Genomic DNA, 13,606 nt, shown 5'->3' with positions numbered 1-13,606 from the left:
GCACACTTCCTCCAAGCTCGGGATCTATCTTCCAAAAGAGCAGACAGCATTCAGCCTCCTTCCTCCAGGCCTCCAACTTTCGACGTCACATTAAGAGAACATCTTGTCCCATGAACCTCACTCCTTGAACGCATCTATAGCATCTCAGAATCCACAACTGCTCAAAACACTGAAACCACACAACCCGTCCCACAACCCCATGGACACACACAGCGCTGAGCAAGCAAGCTGCAGTCTCGCAGCCAGATCACCTCCAAAACTTCAAATATCGCAGATACTCCTTTCCGGTATGGATTCACAGTCCATAGCCCTAAGATCCATATATCTTCCAAGCCGTGGTCTCTCAGCCCTTTCTTCCTGCACCATAGAGCGAACAAAGCAACAAGCTTCGGCGTTGCGGTAGACTCTTTTCTTTTGTTTCGGAATGCAGAATTGCTCTTGGTGTTATATGTGTGGCGCGGGGATATAGCAGGGGGTGGCGGCAGGGGGAGTTTTATGGTCCTGCGCACTTTGGTCACGATTGTCGGAACAGGAACATCTATCGGTTGGGTAAGGGGCCGGGGTTGTGAGCACTTTTCGACGTGAGAGGGGGTGTGGCGAGGTTGACGGATGGATCATCTAAGCAAGATATATTGTTCTTTGAAGCTTCTTCACCGGAAGTTGGTGACGAGCACGGACGAACATCTATGCTGCCACATTCGAATCAGCACATCTCATAAGACTCAATCCGCAGCTTTCCCCTGTGATCCAACCCTACCCAACACCCAAACTCACAAGCTCATTCACAGCTCATCCCCATCCTCCTCCTCCACCACCCCATCCTCCAGCCCAGCCAACCTCCTTTCCCCCAACTCCCTAATCTTCTCCTCTAGCACATTCCTCCCCCACCTCCCCGCAACCTTGCCCGCCGCCTCAATCATTTTCCCACCCCGATCGCGCATGAGCCGCACAATCTCCAGGGCCCTCATGCCCCTCTCCTCTCCCTCGCGACACTCCACCGCCAACAGCTGCAGGAGGATCTTATCGATCTCGAGTTCCCGGCGCGTAAGTTCTGTTTTCTGGGTATGCGATAGCCGGGAGTGGACGGAGGAAGAGTCATCCAAGAGGGAGTGGAGGAGGGAGGTGCGGACGAAAGATTCTTCCAGCCTTGCGGAGGACTGGGCGTTGCTTTCTCCTGTTCCATCCTCTTCTTCGACTTCTCCTTCTGATGGTTTCTTAGGCGGTGGGAGGGGGGAGACCGGGATCTTGAAGTCGAACTCACTGAGCAGCGGACGCGGGAAGTAAGGGTGCTGATCCCCTCCCTTCAGGATGATGCAGTGGAACTTCCCCTGCGCGACCGCTACAGGCCAGTAGGATTCTTCTTTCCTGCCGCTGGCGAGCCGGTCGAGCTGTGTGGTGTCGAGGAGGGGAACCCATTTCGCTTGGCTGGGAGTGCGCCAGTGGGCGAGGATGAGGAGCGTGCCGCTGGAATCGTAAATGCACGGGTCGCCGTCGTCGGAGAAGAAGATGTTTTTCAAGGTGCCGGCTTCTGGGAGGGCGACCACATCTTCATTTTGGCAGAGGTACTCTTGTCGTACGTCTTCGATACTGTAAACCAGTTGGGTGCATCCGTCGGATCCGACGGGTCCGTTGCCAATCGTTAGAACGTAGTCGTCAAATGCTGCACATGTGACTGCTGGGCCGCTCTTTTGCCTCCATATCCGGTAGGGGGTGCCGAACAGTGTGTATACCCTTACATACCCCTTCGTGGTCAGAACGCTCACGAAATTCTTGCTCAGTGCGATGGCAGTTGCTTCTTCCCCATTCGGCAATTGAGTTCGCCAATCTGCTCTCGTCGTCCACGTTTCATGAGGCCGATAGAAGACCATAGCCGGATGATCGTCGCTGGAAGGACAGGAGAAGAGGGTGCCTTTCTCATTCAGACATGACTTGTCGTAAAGATAGGGGTCTGTAAAGTGGAAGTCGCGGTGCATCTCTCGATCATAAAACTCAACTGTCACTGTGTGGTGGGTGTCTTGGTCCACGGTCCACACGATGCCGGTTAGATTGAGGCACAGATATTTTCTGTTGCCGCGCCAGGGAGTCGCGCCAGGTTGGAAGGGCTCATGGATCTGAGGAGACCAATAGTCTTGACGGCCGCGTTTGCCGGTGTGGCCGTTCAGGGCGCCCAGGTGCCCATTCGTGCGCTTGCCATTGCCGTTGGTGTAGCCAGCGCCATCGTCGTCTTCGATCCAATCTTCCTCTTCCCCTTCGCCGAGCAGAATGTCGAGGCTATCAGGTGTGCCAGCTCGAAGCGGCTTTGGACGACCGTTGACAAGCGGTTTTCGGCCGTTGATTGCTGCAGAGGTGTCGTCGAGCGGATCATGAAAGAAGGGGGAGCGAGCTCTTGGCCCTTTGAGGAGGCGGATGTGTGCTTCATCCTTGAGAAAGTCGGGGCATATGTACACTTCTCCCCATGAAGTTGTCCAATTCAGATAATTTTCTGCTTGAGGATGCCATGTCACGTTCATCGTGTTCTCGTAATCAAACTTCCTGATTATTGACTGAGTCTTCGTCTCCCAAAGCACGAGCCCACCATCTCTACTGGTACTGGCCAGAAGTGCACCATTGGCTGACCATGCGAGAGATAGGACGTCCGTCATATGTCCGCCTAGGAAGGACCGCTGCTGAGCACCGTCCGCAACGGATACAGTGGTGATATCTCTGGTAGCAGTTGCACAAGCAAATGCTTGTCCATCCGGATGCCATACGCATTCTGACGATGCTTCGTCTTCAACCTCGAGTCGACGAATTATCCCGTCCACAGTTCGAAAGAGGGTCGGCTCCTCACCAACCATAGAATAGATGTATATAATGCCATCGATACACGAGGCAGCTAGGTATTGGCCGGATGGGTCGTAGGAGAGGTGTTTGATGATCTTGGAATGTTCTCGGAGGATGGTGATACGCTCTATATCGTGACGATCGACAACTTTTATGATTACCTCGCTATTGAGATCAGCCCCTGCCCAGCAACTTCAATGGTACCTTACTCACTCGCTGGAAACAGCTACCCATTTCTCGTCCGGAGATATGGCGAGTGCGCGAATGGGGAGTGATGACCGGACAAGCAACTTGTCAAGCCTCTTCTGCTGAATATTGAATTGCGAAACCAGGCCGTCCTCGTTTCCAGCAATGAAGTAGTCATCCTGCGATTTCTCTCAGCATCTCCATTCGTGTGGTTTATTCCGCGATACCCACCCCAGCAATCACTGCATTGGTCTCGTCTGGTACATTGTCCACAATAACCACATTACCCTCATCTCCTGTGTTATAAGTTCTCACGAAGTTTGCCAGCCCGGCAACAATCAATTTTCGGCCATTGGGCGAATACTGTAGCAAAGTCTTTCCGCGCGGCTCTGGAGAAAAGGATCAGTAACGGTGTCAGAAATGGGGAGAGGACCAAACTGACGGGCTGGCCGCGGATCACAAGGAGGCTTATCGGGCATTGCAATGGCTGTATCTTTTTCCTTCAATTCGATTCATTTCTTTTCTTTTCAGTGAAGCAAGAGCAGATCTACTTTGTCCCCGAACCTGATATTCTGTCGCAGCTAGGGGAGACGCGTCTTGCCGACCGCGACGCGTTACACTTAATAGTGGGGAGGCCACTAAGGCAACTACGTAGTAAGCGGATTACATAACCGGCTAGTTTTGGAAAGGGGCAAACTACTACTCGTACAGCCTCGAGTTTCATTTTGTGTCTCGTTCTTGTCATTTGTATCATTCTTTCATGGCAGACACCATTGCCATGTTTCGGTTGTCAGTTCCGGTCTGTTTGATGTTTCTATCGCATGGGAATGGCACGCTATCTCTCGCCGAAACATTCCACAGCTCATCAAGCCCACCTTTGCACAGCTATCCAGTCTAATGATGTTTGAGACTGTTTGCCATGATTGAGTCTAGTGAGACATGCGAGATATTAGCCGCCCCCAGAACCGTCTGAACTAAGATTGTATCCCGTTGCAGGTGTGGTAGGTGGCAGTATGTATCAATGGAGCTGTGTTTGCTCCCAAGGTCGTTCTCTTTAAAGTACTAAATTTCATTGCTCTCCTGCGAAAGGCAGCTTCGAGTCGCTCTCAAGATCTCCCCGGCCTGCTCTTCTATATCGTTCATTTCTTGACTGCAGGATGCCCTGCCCCGTTTGCAATGCCAGAGATGGAGACTCTTGTAGTTGTATCCCGGCACGTATGGGACAAAGAAGGCGGCACCAGGGAACGGAGATATCATCACTTAGGCAAGTTCAACAGACTCTAGCAAGCACCCGCATATCCCAGTCGAGCGGTACAGTGGTATCAGCCGGTGGAGATCAACACGCATTGAAAAGTGGTCCGCCTAGACCTGACCATGCAGCCGAGGCTACAAGGAGAGAAGGAAGCTTGAGAGCTCCTGAAAGTGGCTCATCTAGAGGGGCCCGCCTTCAGGCAGCGCCGGCATGCAATGAAGGGGATTCGCCAGGTCATGGAAGTGCTTCAACTCTGGAACACGCAGTCTACTCTTGGCCAAGGCGCACAAGAGCAGTCCAACAACCCTCTCAAAGTGGCTTCCCTCAACAGGAGACCCCTATTTCAGCGACGATAGGACAGACCGCATCGTCCAGTCGAGATGCACAACATAATTTCACCAGTGAGAGGAATGAGCAGCCTCACATAGCCAGTCAAGAAATTCGAGCAGGCCCTTCGCTTCGCAACCCGCCATCTGAAGCTCCAGCGGCAGAAACGAGAAGTCTCATCCTGGGCACGCGCCCGATTCCTCGGCAGCAGAATCCTTCTTCAGCCGTTGATGAACCTTCGTCTCCATTCGATTTTCAGATTCTCGTGGAGGCACAATTTCTGATTGCTCCCAAAGCTGAAGAGCATTACAGGCCAGCCGTTGAAGATTTTGTAGGACTTCTTGCGGAGAACCATAATAGACTGGTGGGCTCCCCCCATCCCGCGATGGTGAAGAAAATGCAGCGCTCGAGAATCCCAAGTGGCAAGGCGGAGAACTGGCACGTATATATGGGGTCTGTTCAGCCGCCGACCATATCCGTACCACGTAAGTCGTGTTTCGCTCTAGCAAGTTATAGCAAACGCACCGACTGACAGAGTTCCTTAGAGAAGATCACCTTAACCTCGCCCCTTTTCCATACCTCTGATCCTGCACTTTGGCAGAAACATGTTGCAATGACCTGGACATATCTGACTGAGCACTATCAGATCCGCGAACATGATCAGTGCTACAACAAGGTCTACATCAATCTCGACCGCTCTTCTTGGGAATTCGCAGATGTCAAGAAGATCGCTCAAGCTATTACCCACTTTGAGCCAGCCCTAGACCTTTTGCTACCCGATGGCTTGAGCCGGTCAAACTCTTGGCTAAATAATTTGCCCGATAAGTGTTTTATGGAAGAGGCGGAGAGAAGTCGATCTCACGCCATTGCGGCCATCCAGGATGCACGTAGGCCCTGGCAGATGGTCAGGCCCATGCAAGGACGGGGCCATGTATACTGCTTTCTATGTTACTACAATTCGTGGTCAGTTGTGTGGAAAATGGTTATGGAACCAATACACTTTTGCAAGCCCGAGGCAACTTCAGTAGCTGCCGAAGCGGCCAGCTGGGCCAGTTTTGCAAGGCTTTTCATTCAAGCAGCCCTTGCATGCAGATCTCCCCAAGAGCTGCAGGACATTCCACCGAATCATGAAGGTCTACGACATTTCATGTTAGGGAAGCGTCCTCCACTGGGTTCCACGGTTCTCGGAACGCATAAGTCAAGAAGAGGACGAGGCTAGCCGTTATTTCTTACCTTGCTGGCATCATCACAGGGTGCGCATCCCAGAGCATCTACCCAAGATTAGCAATCCGCCATTTATATAGGCTTGTCTTTGGGCAACGACAAACAGCCATCATACTCGGGTCCATATCATATGCATCGTTTGTTACGCTGTCAGCCAGCAGGATGTCGGTACTGCTTGACATAGCCCAAAGAACAACGTTTGGTAAACTTCATGAACAGCCAATCACGAGATACAACTGAGTGTGATATCACCCGTAATTGGGCATGCGCTGAGGGTGATCTACACCGGGAGATACATTCTTAAGCTATTACAGAGTACGACCCGATGCAATCTTGCTAAAGCCCTCATGAACAATCATAGGAATTCAGCGCAATCAAGATGAGGATAACATGAAGACCCAAGATGGCCAGAAGGCCAGTTTCTGAGACGTGATATAATTGCACAACCACGACCAAAAAGCCAAATGGCATTTCTACTACGGGATGACTACTGCCAAATTGCCATCGCAGTTTCTGTTATAATACAATGCATTCTCTTAAGGTGTTCTCTTGGGATAACCTCCTGGGCCACCCTCCTGGGACTCCTTCTGCGGCATCCTTCCAGGGACGCTGTTTTAGAGAGCTATTCAATGTATACTTGCCAATTACTCTATACTTGCCAATTACTCTATACTTGCCAATTACTCTATACTTGCCAATCTCTATACTTGCCAATTTACTCTATACTTGCCAATTACTCTATACTTGCCAATTACTCTATACTTGCCAATTATCCTTTGCTTGCCGGTTACTAGCTCATTCTGTAGCTGTTGATGACACACAATTTGACGGTGATCTTCTATCATACTTGTATCAGCTTGAGATCCAGCCTTTGATGGCATTTGTACCGTTGACAAATTGCAAGAGAAGTGCCAATGCATTCTGTAAGAACGGACTTAAATGGCCCGCTGTAAAGGCGCTCGGAAATTTTGGTGTGAGGCCCAACCCAAGCAAGGTCCGCCGTAGCCAACAGCCGGAGGGCCCTGTTACAGTAGTTACAGCCCCGCGCGAAAGTATCCGGCCAAAACGCGTCATTTTTGAACACGCGTTTTTTTACACCCTTTTTCAAACAACTACCATGGCTCAACGCAAGGCTTTGGCGCCTCTTGAAATCAATAGAAGCTATGGCAAAGAGCTATCTCCATACCAACGAGGTCAAATTTCGGCGTACAAAGCCCTAGGGCTCACAAGTCGAGAGATTGGTCAAAATCTGCATTGCGGCAAATCCACTGTTTCTGATACCATTGTTCAAAATCCAGTACGCAACAACGGCAAAAGCTTGCCTCGTTCAGGACGTCCTCAGGCCTTAAATAGGGTCCAAAAACGCAACATTTTACGCATTATTCGTATCAATCTGAAGATTACTTATCAAGCACTTCAGTCCGAAGTTGGTACTAGTGTTCATCGAAGGACTATTTATCAAATACTCAAAAACGAAGGCATTACCAATTGGATGGCCAAAAAAAGACCTCTATTGACTCCGCAATTGGCTGCTAAACGACTTACATGGTGTAAAGAACGACGAAATTGGACGTGGGCTGAGTGGAGCAAGATCATATTCAGTGATGAATGTTCGCTTGAAAGAGGCAGTGGGGCGCGTCGAACATGGGCCTTTTGTACACCACAACAACGTTAGGATTCTAATATGATTGATACATATAAGAAGGGCAAAGACATCAGTGTTATGATATGGGGTGCAATTTATGGAGAAGGTCGTTCAGATATTGGTTATTACAGCGTGATCCTGATTCAGAGAAGAATGATCACTACCCAGAGCTAATTAATATGGGCAAATCAGAGCAGGATTATCAACGATTGTTTAGAGCTATTTATGAGGGTTGGGATGCTATAGGAGAAGAAGCTATAACCAATCTCATCAAGAGCATGGATAGTAGGGTGAATGCGGTCATTGCGGCCAAAGGATGGTACACCAGATTCTGAATATCAACTGCCTATTCGGGAAATTAGCCCAGCCTCAATCTCTGGATGTTTCTGAACATTTTGAGCTATTTTTCATTAGAATCCAAAGAGTTCATAACTTACTATGGTGATTTGTATGAAGAGAGTCGATAATGTTGGTGGGGTACGAAAGTGGGGTTGGCCGGATACTTTTTTCCTAGTACTGTAATATTACCCCCTAAATCCTGTGCCGCATTCTTTAAGCCATGCGAATCCTTCGTGTCAATCGCTTATGTTGGTTGCAGGAAATATAATGAGCGTCCAACTGCCCTGTTCTGATCTGGCCTTTTTATTTCCCCTGTCTCAGGTCCTTAACACTGCAACGATGGCAATTTTTGCTTCCGCATCAGGCGATTCTGGCCTTTTGGCACGCACATTTGGAAATCCAAAGATGACTACCTCACCTGTCACATTCATCCTTACAATAGTCGTTCTCACCTGTCTCATCACGCGCATCCGGACTGGGTTCCAGAATAAAAGACAATCCGTATCAAATCCAGAGCCCAAGGAGATTGCCGTCTTGCCTTATTGGGTTCCCTGGTTCGGACATGCAATACCGTTTGTAACACGATTTCAAAACTTTCTTGCAGATGCCAGGTCACTATTCTCCCTGTTTGTAGCATATTGAGGAGGGACATGCTGACCGGAAGCCAGCAAGTCCACCAAGGATGGCGTTTTTCATCTAATTCTCGCCGGCACCGTCCACAACATTGCCATTCCCCCAAGCGTAGTCAAGCAAATTCTCCTGCAGAAATCTACCATCCTTTCAACCAATGACTTCTCCATCCGCCTTATGGAGAACTTCTTCGGCAACCAAGGCAGTATCCGAACGGCAGATCCAGCCGGCGTCTTCGGCACAGCGCATCAAGCCCTCTTTAAACTGACCCGCGAACCCTTTGTCTCCAACGCAGCAGCCAGCACTGTCCGCGTTGTTCAAGAGCGAATCTACAACCTAGTTTCATTCTCCCACAGCTGGGTCGACCAAAGCATCTGGGAACGAGTCGCCAACATCACCATCGATCCGTCCGGCACCTCCGCCGTGGCCAGTTTCTTCCCACTGATTCGCTATTTCGTCGGCGACTTCGCCTGCGCCATCCTAACCGGTCAAGACTTCATGACCAACAACCCCAACGTTCTCCACGACATCTTCACCCTCGACGCGTCATTCAACAAACTCCTTGCCGGACTCCCCTGGTGGTTCCCCGGCATAGCGCCCGCCTACGCCGCCCGAAGGCGCCTTATTCAAGCCGTGCGCGAGCACCAAGAAGCCCTCTACGCCGTCTGGGAGGACCGCGATCCCGGTTCCGGGTGGAGCGACATGTCGGATGTCTCGAACGTGATGGTTGAGCGCGCCAAGGCCTGGCGCAGCATCTGCGCGGAGCCGGATTTATCCTCCACGAGCGACCTGGCCATAGTGTGGGCCATGAACGTAAATGCCAATCCAATCATCTTCTGGGCCCTCTGGCACATCTACCAGGACCCTACATTGTGCTGCGAGATCCGAGCCGAAATCGCCCCCCACGCCATCTTATCATCCATCCACTCCGACCTCCCCGTCAAAGAACCTCCAAAACTAACCATCAATCTCGATGCCCTCATCCACAAATGCCCCCTCCTGAAGGCGACCTACTTCGAAACTCTCCGGCTAGAAGCACAATCAACCTCCTACAAAGCGGTGCTTGAATCCTTCACCGTCACCGAGTCCGCCGAAGACGCCGCCCTCGACGGAAAGAGCCAGCCCCAAACCTACAAGTTCAAAAAGGGCAGCCACATCTGCATCCCACACGGCGTGCACCAGATGGATGACCGGTACTGGAAGGACCCCAAGAGGTTTAATCCGCGCCGTTTTTTCGTCAGCGTCGATAAACGCACCGATAAGAAGGACGAAAGTGATGATGATGAAGAGGAGGGCCTTTCCGCAGAGAAGACGGCGGTGGATGTGGGAACGATGAAAGTCTTCGGCGGTGGGCCGAGCATGTGCAAAGGCCGCAACTTCGCTGAGAGGGAGGTGCTGACTTGTGTGGCGGCGGTCTTGGCCTCGTGGGATGTTGAGCCGGCGGATGGGACAGGCAGGTGGACCGATCCCGGCAGGGTGTGGGGGAGTGGAACGTTTGTGCCGAGGAGGGATGTTAGGGTCCGCATGAAGAGGAGGGAGGTCTGAGTTGAGTACTAGTGGCTGACTGACAGATATGTGAGAGGGTAGGTCGAGAGATGGAAGGAAAGGGGAAAAATACTGGGTATGAAGGCGCGTGAAATTTGGCACTGCTGAAGAAACACTTCTATCGTGGTTCTGAGCTCCAGATCTAGGCTTCGGCCATCTATCTAATTTACGACACACGCTGCAGGAAGATTTATGTAAACATGCTAGGATATGCTATGCTATATACACCTGACAGCGAACGACGATTTACATACAGTATTCACGAAGTCCGCAGCGATGGAGAAAGCAATTACTGCTGACTGATCGACTTGCTTTGCCCACTCCCGAAAGTGCATGGATATAGCCATCATCAGAGCTCAGGCTATGGATGCATATGCCTCTGAAGGCAATAATGACGCGCTCGAACATGCGATCCAAAAAGAACAGAAATCTGCTCCGATTGGACACTAGATCCAGCAGAAGAACTCGGCCCGCCAGTGTCCTGGGCTTCCACATAGGCGGATCGCCGCTGGCAATGGCTTGCCCGATGCTCCACTGCAAGAAACTCGTTCTTGTCCACAGCAGGCTTCTCCTTGTCGTCTCTATGTGATCAATGGGATGGCCGAAGACGACGCTCAATCCTCTTGTGGTAGAATGTTGGTGAAGCGGCGCTCGAAGGGGTGCGCAATGGCATGCGATGGGGACGGGAAATCTTCGGTGCTTATCCGGTCTTTGGCCGCAACATCCAAGAAGCCAACGACATCCTCAAAGAGTACGGGGCATCTTGGCCGCTGAAAGATATGTGGAAGTTTATTTACAGGGAGCTGTCTTACCACTTTTCATTCTCAAATGGTAAGACTAATTACTTGTTTCGGACGAACTCATGCACGATGAAGCTACAACGCGCGTGGCTGAAATCTATATCAGTTGAATAGCCTATTAGCGTCGCTGTTCAGCTGGAGGAATGCTTCCCGCTGCTATAGGACTTAAAAGTGCTGGGGTATACATCAACCGCACTTCTGGCGAACGTGTTGTCGTGGCTTGTGTCAATAGCACCAGCAGTGTCACGCGTTCAGGAGACTTGACCGTCCTTGATGAGGTAGCCTCTCGCTTGGAGAAGGATGGCATCTTTGTCAGGAAGACTAACGTCCCCATGGCGTACCACTCCCACCACATGTCACGCATCTCACAGGAGAACATCTATCGACTCCAAGCTGTACTTCCTATGCCTAAGAAGGCCGGGGAGATGCCGCGATGTTTGTAACGCCTGTCACCAGAAACAAATCACCCCGCCAAACACCTTGGCTCCCAAGCATTGGGCCCGCAACATAACCCATCCGGTCCTTTTCAGCCAGGCGTTCAACAACACTTGTTTTGGGAAGGCATTCTCAATGTTGACATGGTCGTGGAAATTGGCGCACATAGCACTCTGGCAGGCCCAATACGCCAAATCCTCAAGGCACGGAACGTCGAGCTGCCCTATGTATCGTGTCTCAAGCGACCCGTCGACGCTGTTGAAACCATGCAGGATCTTGCCTGTGCCCTGATCGGTTGAGGGTACCCTGTCAATCTCAAAGCAGTAAACTCAACCTTTGAGATTGAAGGTCCGCTGATTGGAAGGCCATTTGTCACTGGTCTTCCGACATATCCTTGGAATCATACGAAGCGATTTTGGGTTGAGCCTAGAATCAGCAGAATCGAATGTCGATTCTTTTTTAACACCTTGTCAGCTTCGTAGGACTAGCCGTAGATGGCGATTTATCTGTGAGGGTCTCTCACACGTCCTTCGTCTGCATTGTGCTCCATCGGATTCCGTATCATGTGCTGAGGATGCTTTGATTAAGTGAACTAAGTGCTGCGACACAGAATTAGCAAGTGTAATCTGTCGACGAGGTTCAAGCTTGAATACCATTTGTAGATACGGAATCCCTGTCTTGTCATTATTCTCACTATATCTTTTTGTCCTCTCCCTTGACAACAGCTGTGTCTCCGTTCTCTTCATCTTTACAAATAGAGAACGATTAGTTTTATCATAAGCGGAAGAAGATTGACGGTGTACTTGAGCTGTTGAGTGATGAGTTTCATATCCAATTAATCTACTAGACTGCTCGCCGACTGGGTCAGTGCTGCTAATACAAGATCGGACTTTATGCACAAGCACCCCATGGCGGAAGAGACGTGTATTCACGGACCTGAAGGAGTATTCCAGATACTCATTATCCAAAGATAAGCAGAACTTACACCGTTGCTGACACAGCGGCCGCCACTGCCAAATGCCATAAAAATACTCCGAGTCAGTTGCACTTCGTATAATGCTTACTGTATGCGATGACCAAAGAGGAGGCTTTTATGCGAACCCATCAACCCACTTGTCCATCACCAGTTTATCGAGATTCGAGAACAAAGCCATCAAAACCCGGTAAGAAGAAAATGTAAGCTAGCCAACGGTATTGAATCCATATGCTCGTACAGTGGCCGACATATGTCCCATCTTTGCTCATTTGTAATCCCGTCATGACACTGGTTCAGGCACTTCAATTAGCCAGAATACGTTGCAAAACAGCATACTCTTGTTCTAAGGGTAGCAAACGTCAACCTAAGTTGAACTAATAGCTATAGCATTACCTTTTCTAAGGAGCATTGACGCCTAGTAACCATGACTACTAGTACTACTAGTAGTATCCGGCAAGTATTTTATGAGATCTCTCTGGCGGCACATTTCCATCACTCACATTCTTTCAACCAAAGCACATGTCATCAGCCACATTGGTTTCGTCTGTCAGCTGTGTCCACCAGTACCTCACTCAACCGCAATATATCTTCAAGCTTTCACACACTCTCAGCGGCTTATGCTTCTTATCGCTGGACTTCAATAAATTGCTAGTATCTGGTCAGGTCAGACACATCATACAACTTTGTTCGTCAGATTATGCAATACCTCTCAATGTTTGTTTTGACAGAGCTCTGCACACTTCAGGGGCACGATGCAGCATTGCCATTCAAGTTGCACGTGGACCACTCTTTCCCAGTTGTGTGCTCAATGTCTCAGACGTGCAGCCTATCCTGGTGAGAAGTAGATTCCTTATAGCACGATCGCAATGGTGGGAATTGGGTCCTGGTCATAAACGGCAAGTCATAAGTCCATTGATTTGGCCTATTTACGTTGTAGTACTCCGTATCTTCACCAGGCCATTGACATGAATCATGACGGTTAGGGTCAATGCTGCTAGACGCGTAGATACTTGATGAACGATTTGCTCTCTGAATGAACGCCTCAACCGGCTAGCGTGCTGCGGTGGAAGAAGGATGAACCAAATTTTGGAAGGGACGATCCCGGCAAAAAAATCGCAAAATGGAGAAGCAAAGAACAAGCTGAGGCCGAGGAAGCCAAGTTGAGGCGGAAGCTCAAATGCCATTTGCTCTTTTCGCCGATGGTTAGCTTCCCCTACTACTAGTAGTACCCGGCCACTCCACAATTGCCAATGAAACGACCCACCAACCAGAAAGCTTTGCCGAAGCTCTTTTAGTGAATCTTGGGCCACTTTTGGGCAGAGGCTAACGTAGTAGAGGCTAAACAGCCGCTTCGCCATTTCCCTTCGTCTACTTGACTTAACCTAGCCATTGTGGAATTGAGATTACTCGTACTACGGCAGTAC

The 13,606-nt window shown here is 50.1% G+C and overlaps 3 protein-coding genes across 3 annotated transcripts; 2 read left to right on the top strand and 1 right to left on the bottom strand.

The window, feature by feature from the left end:
- Nucleotides 1–782: 782 nt before the first annotated feature.
- On the bottom strand, nucleotides 783–3,488 carry EPUS_03820 (uncharacterized protein; the record flags this gene model as incomplete). The annotated part of the gene is made up of 4 exons (XM_007802127.1): nucleotides 783–2,988; nucleotides 3,037–3,188; nucleotides 3,241–3,398; nucleotides 3,452–3,488. 4 exons carry the CDS (start codon nucleotides 3,486–3,488, stop codon nucleotides 783–785), a joined length of 2,553 nt encoding a protein of 850 aa, XP_007800318.1.
- Nucleotides 3,489–4,226: 738 nt separating this feature from the next.
- EPUS_03819 (uncharacterized protein) lies at nucleotides 4,227–5,807 on the top strand (the record flags this gene model as incomplete). The annotated part of the gene is made up of 2 exons (XM_007802126.1): nucleotides 4,227–5,073; nucleotides 5,134–5,807. 2 exons carry the CDS (start codon nucleotides 4,227–4,229, stop codon nucleotides 5,805–5,807), a joined length of 1,521 nt encoding a protein of 506 aa, XP_007800317.1.
- A 2,328-nt stretch (nucleotides 5,808–8,135) lies between these two features.
- Nucleotides 8,136–9,971, top strand: EPUS_03818 (uncharacterized protein; the record flags this gene model as incomplete). The annotated part of the gene is made up of 2 exons (XM_007802125.1): nucleotides 8,136–8,407; nucleotides 8,465–9,971. The coding sequence occupies 2 exons, from the start codon at nucleotides 8,136–8,138 to the stop codon at nucleotides 9,969–9,971; spliced, it is 1,779 nt and encodes a 592-aa protein (XP_007800316.1).
- Nucleotides 9,972–13,606: the final 3,635 nt, after the last annotated feature.

This window comes from Endocarpon pusillum, assembly GCF_000464535.1.
Source record: "Endocarpon pusillum Z07020 unplaced genomic scaffold scaffold1533, whole genome shotgun sequence".
In the NCBI taxonomy this organism is placed as follows: domain Eukaryota; kingdom Fungi; phylum Ascomycota; class Eurotiomycetes; order Verrucariales; family Verrucariaceae; genus Endocarpon; species Endocarpon pusillum.
The sequence above is the reverse complement of the archived record's forward strand: the minus strand, read 5'-3'. Positions and strand labels throughout refer to the sequence as shown.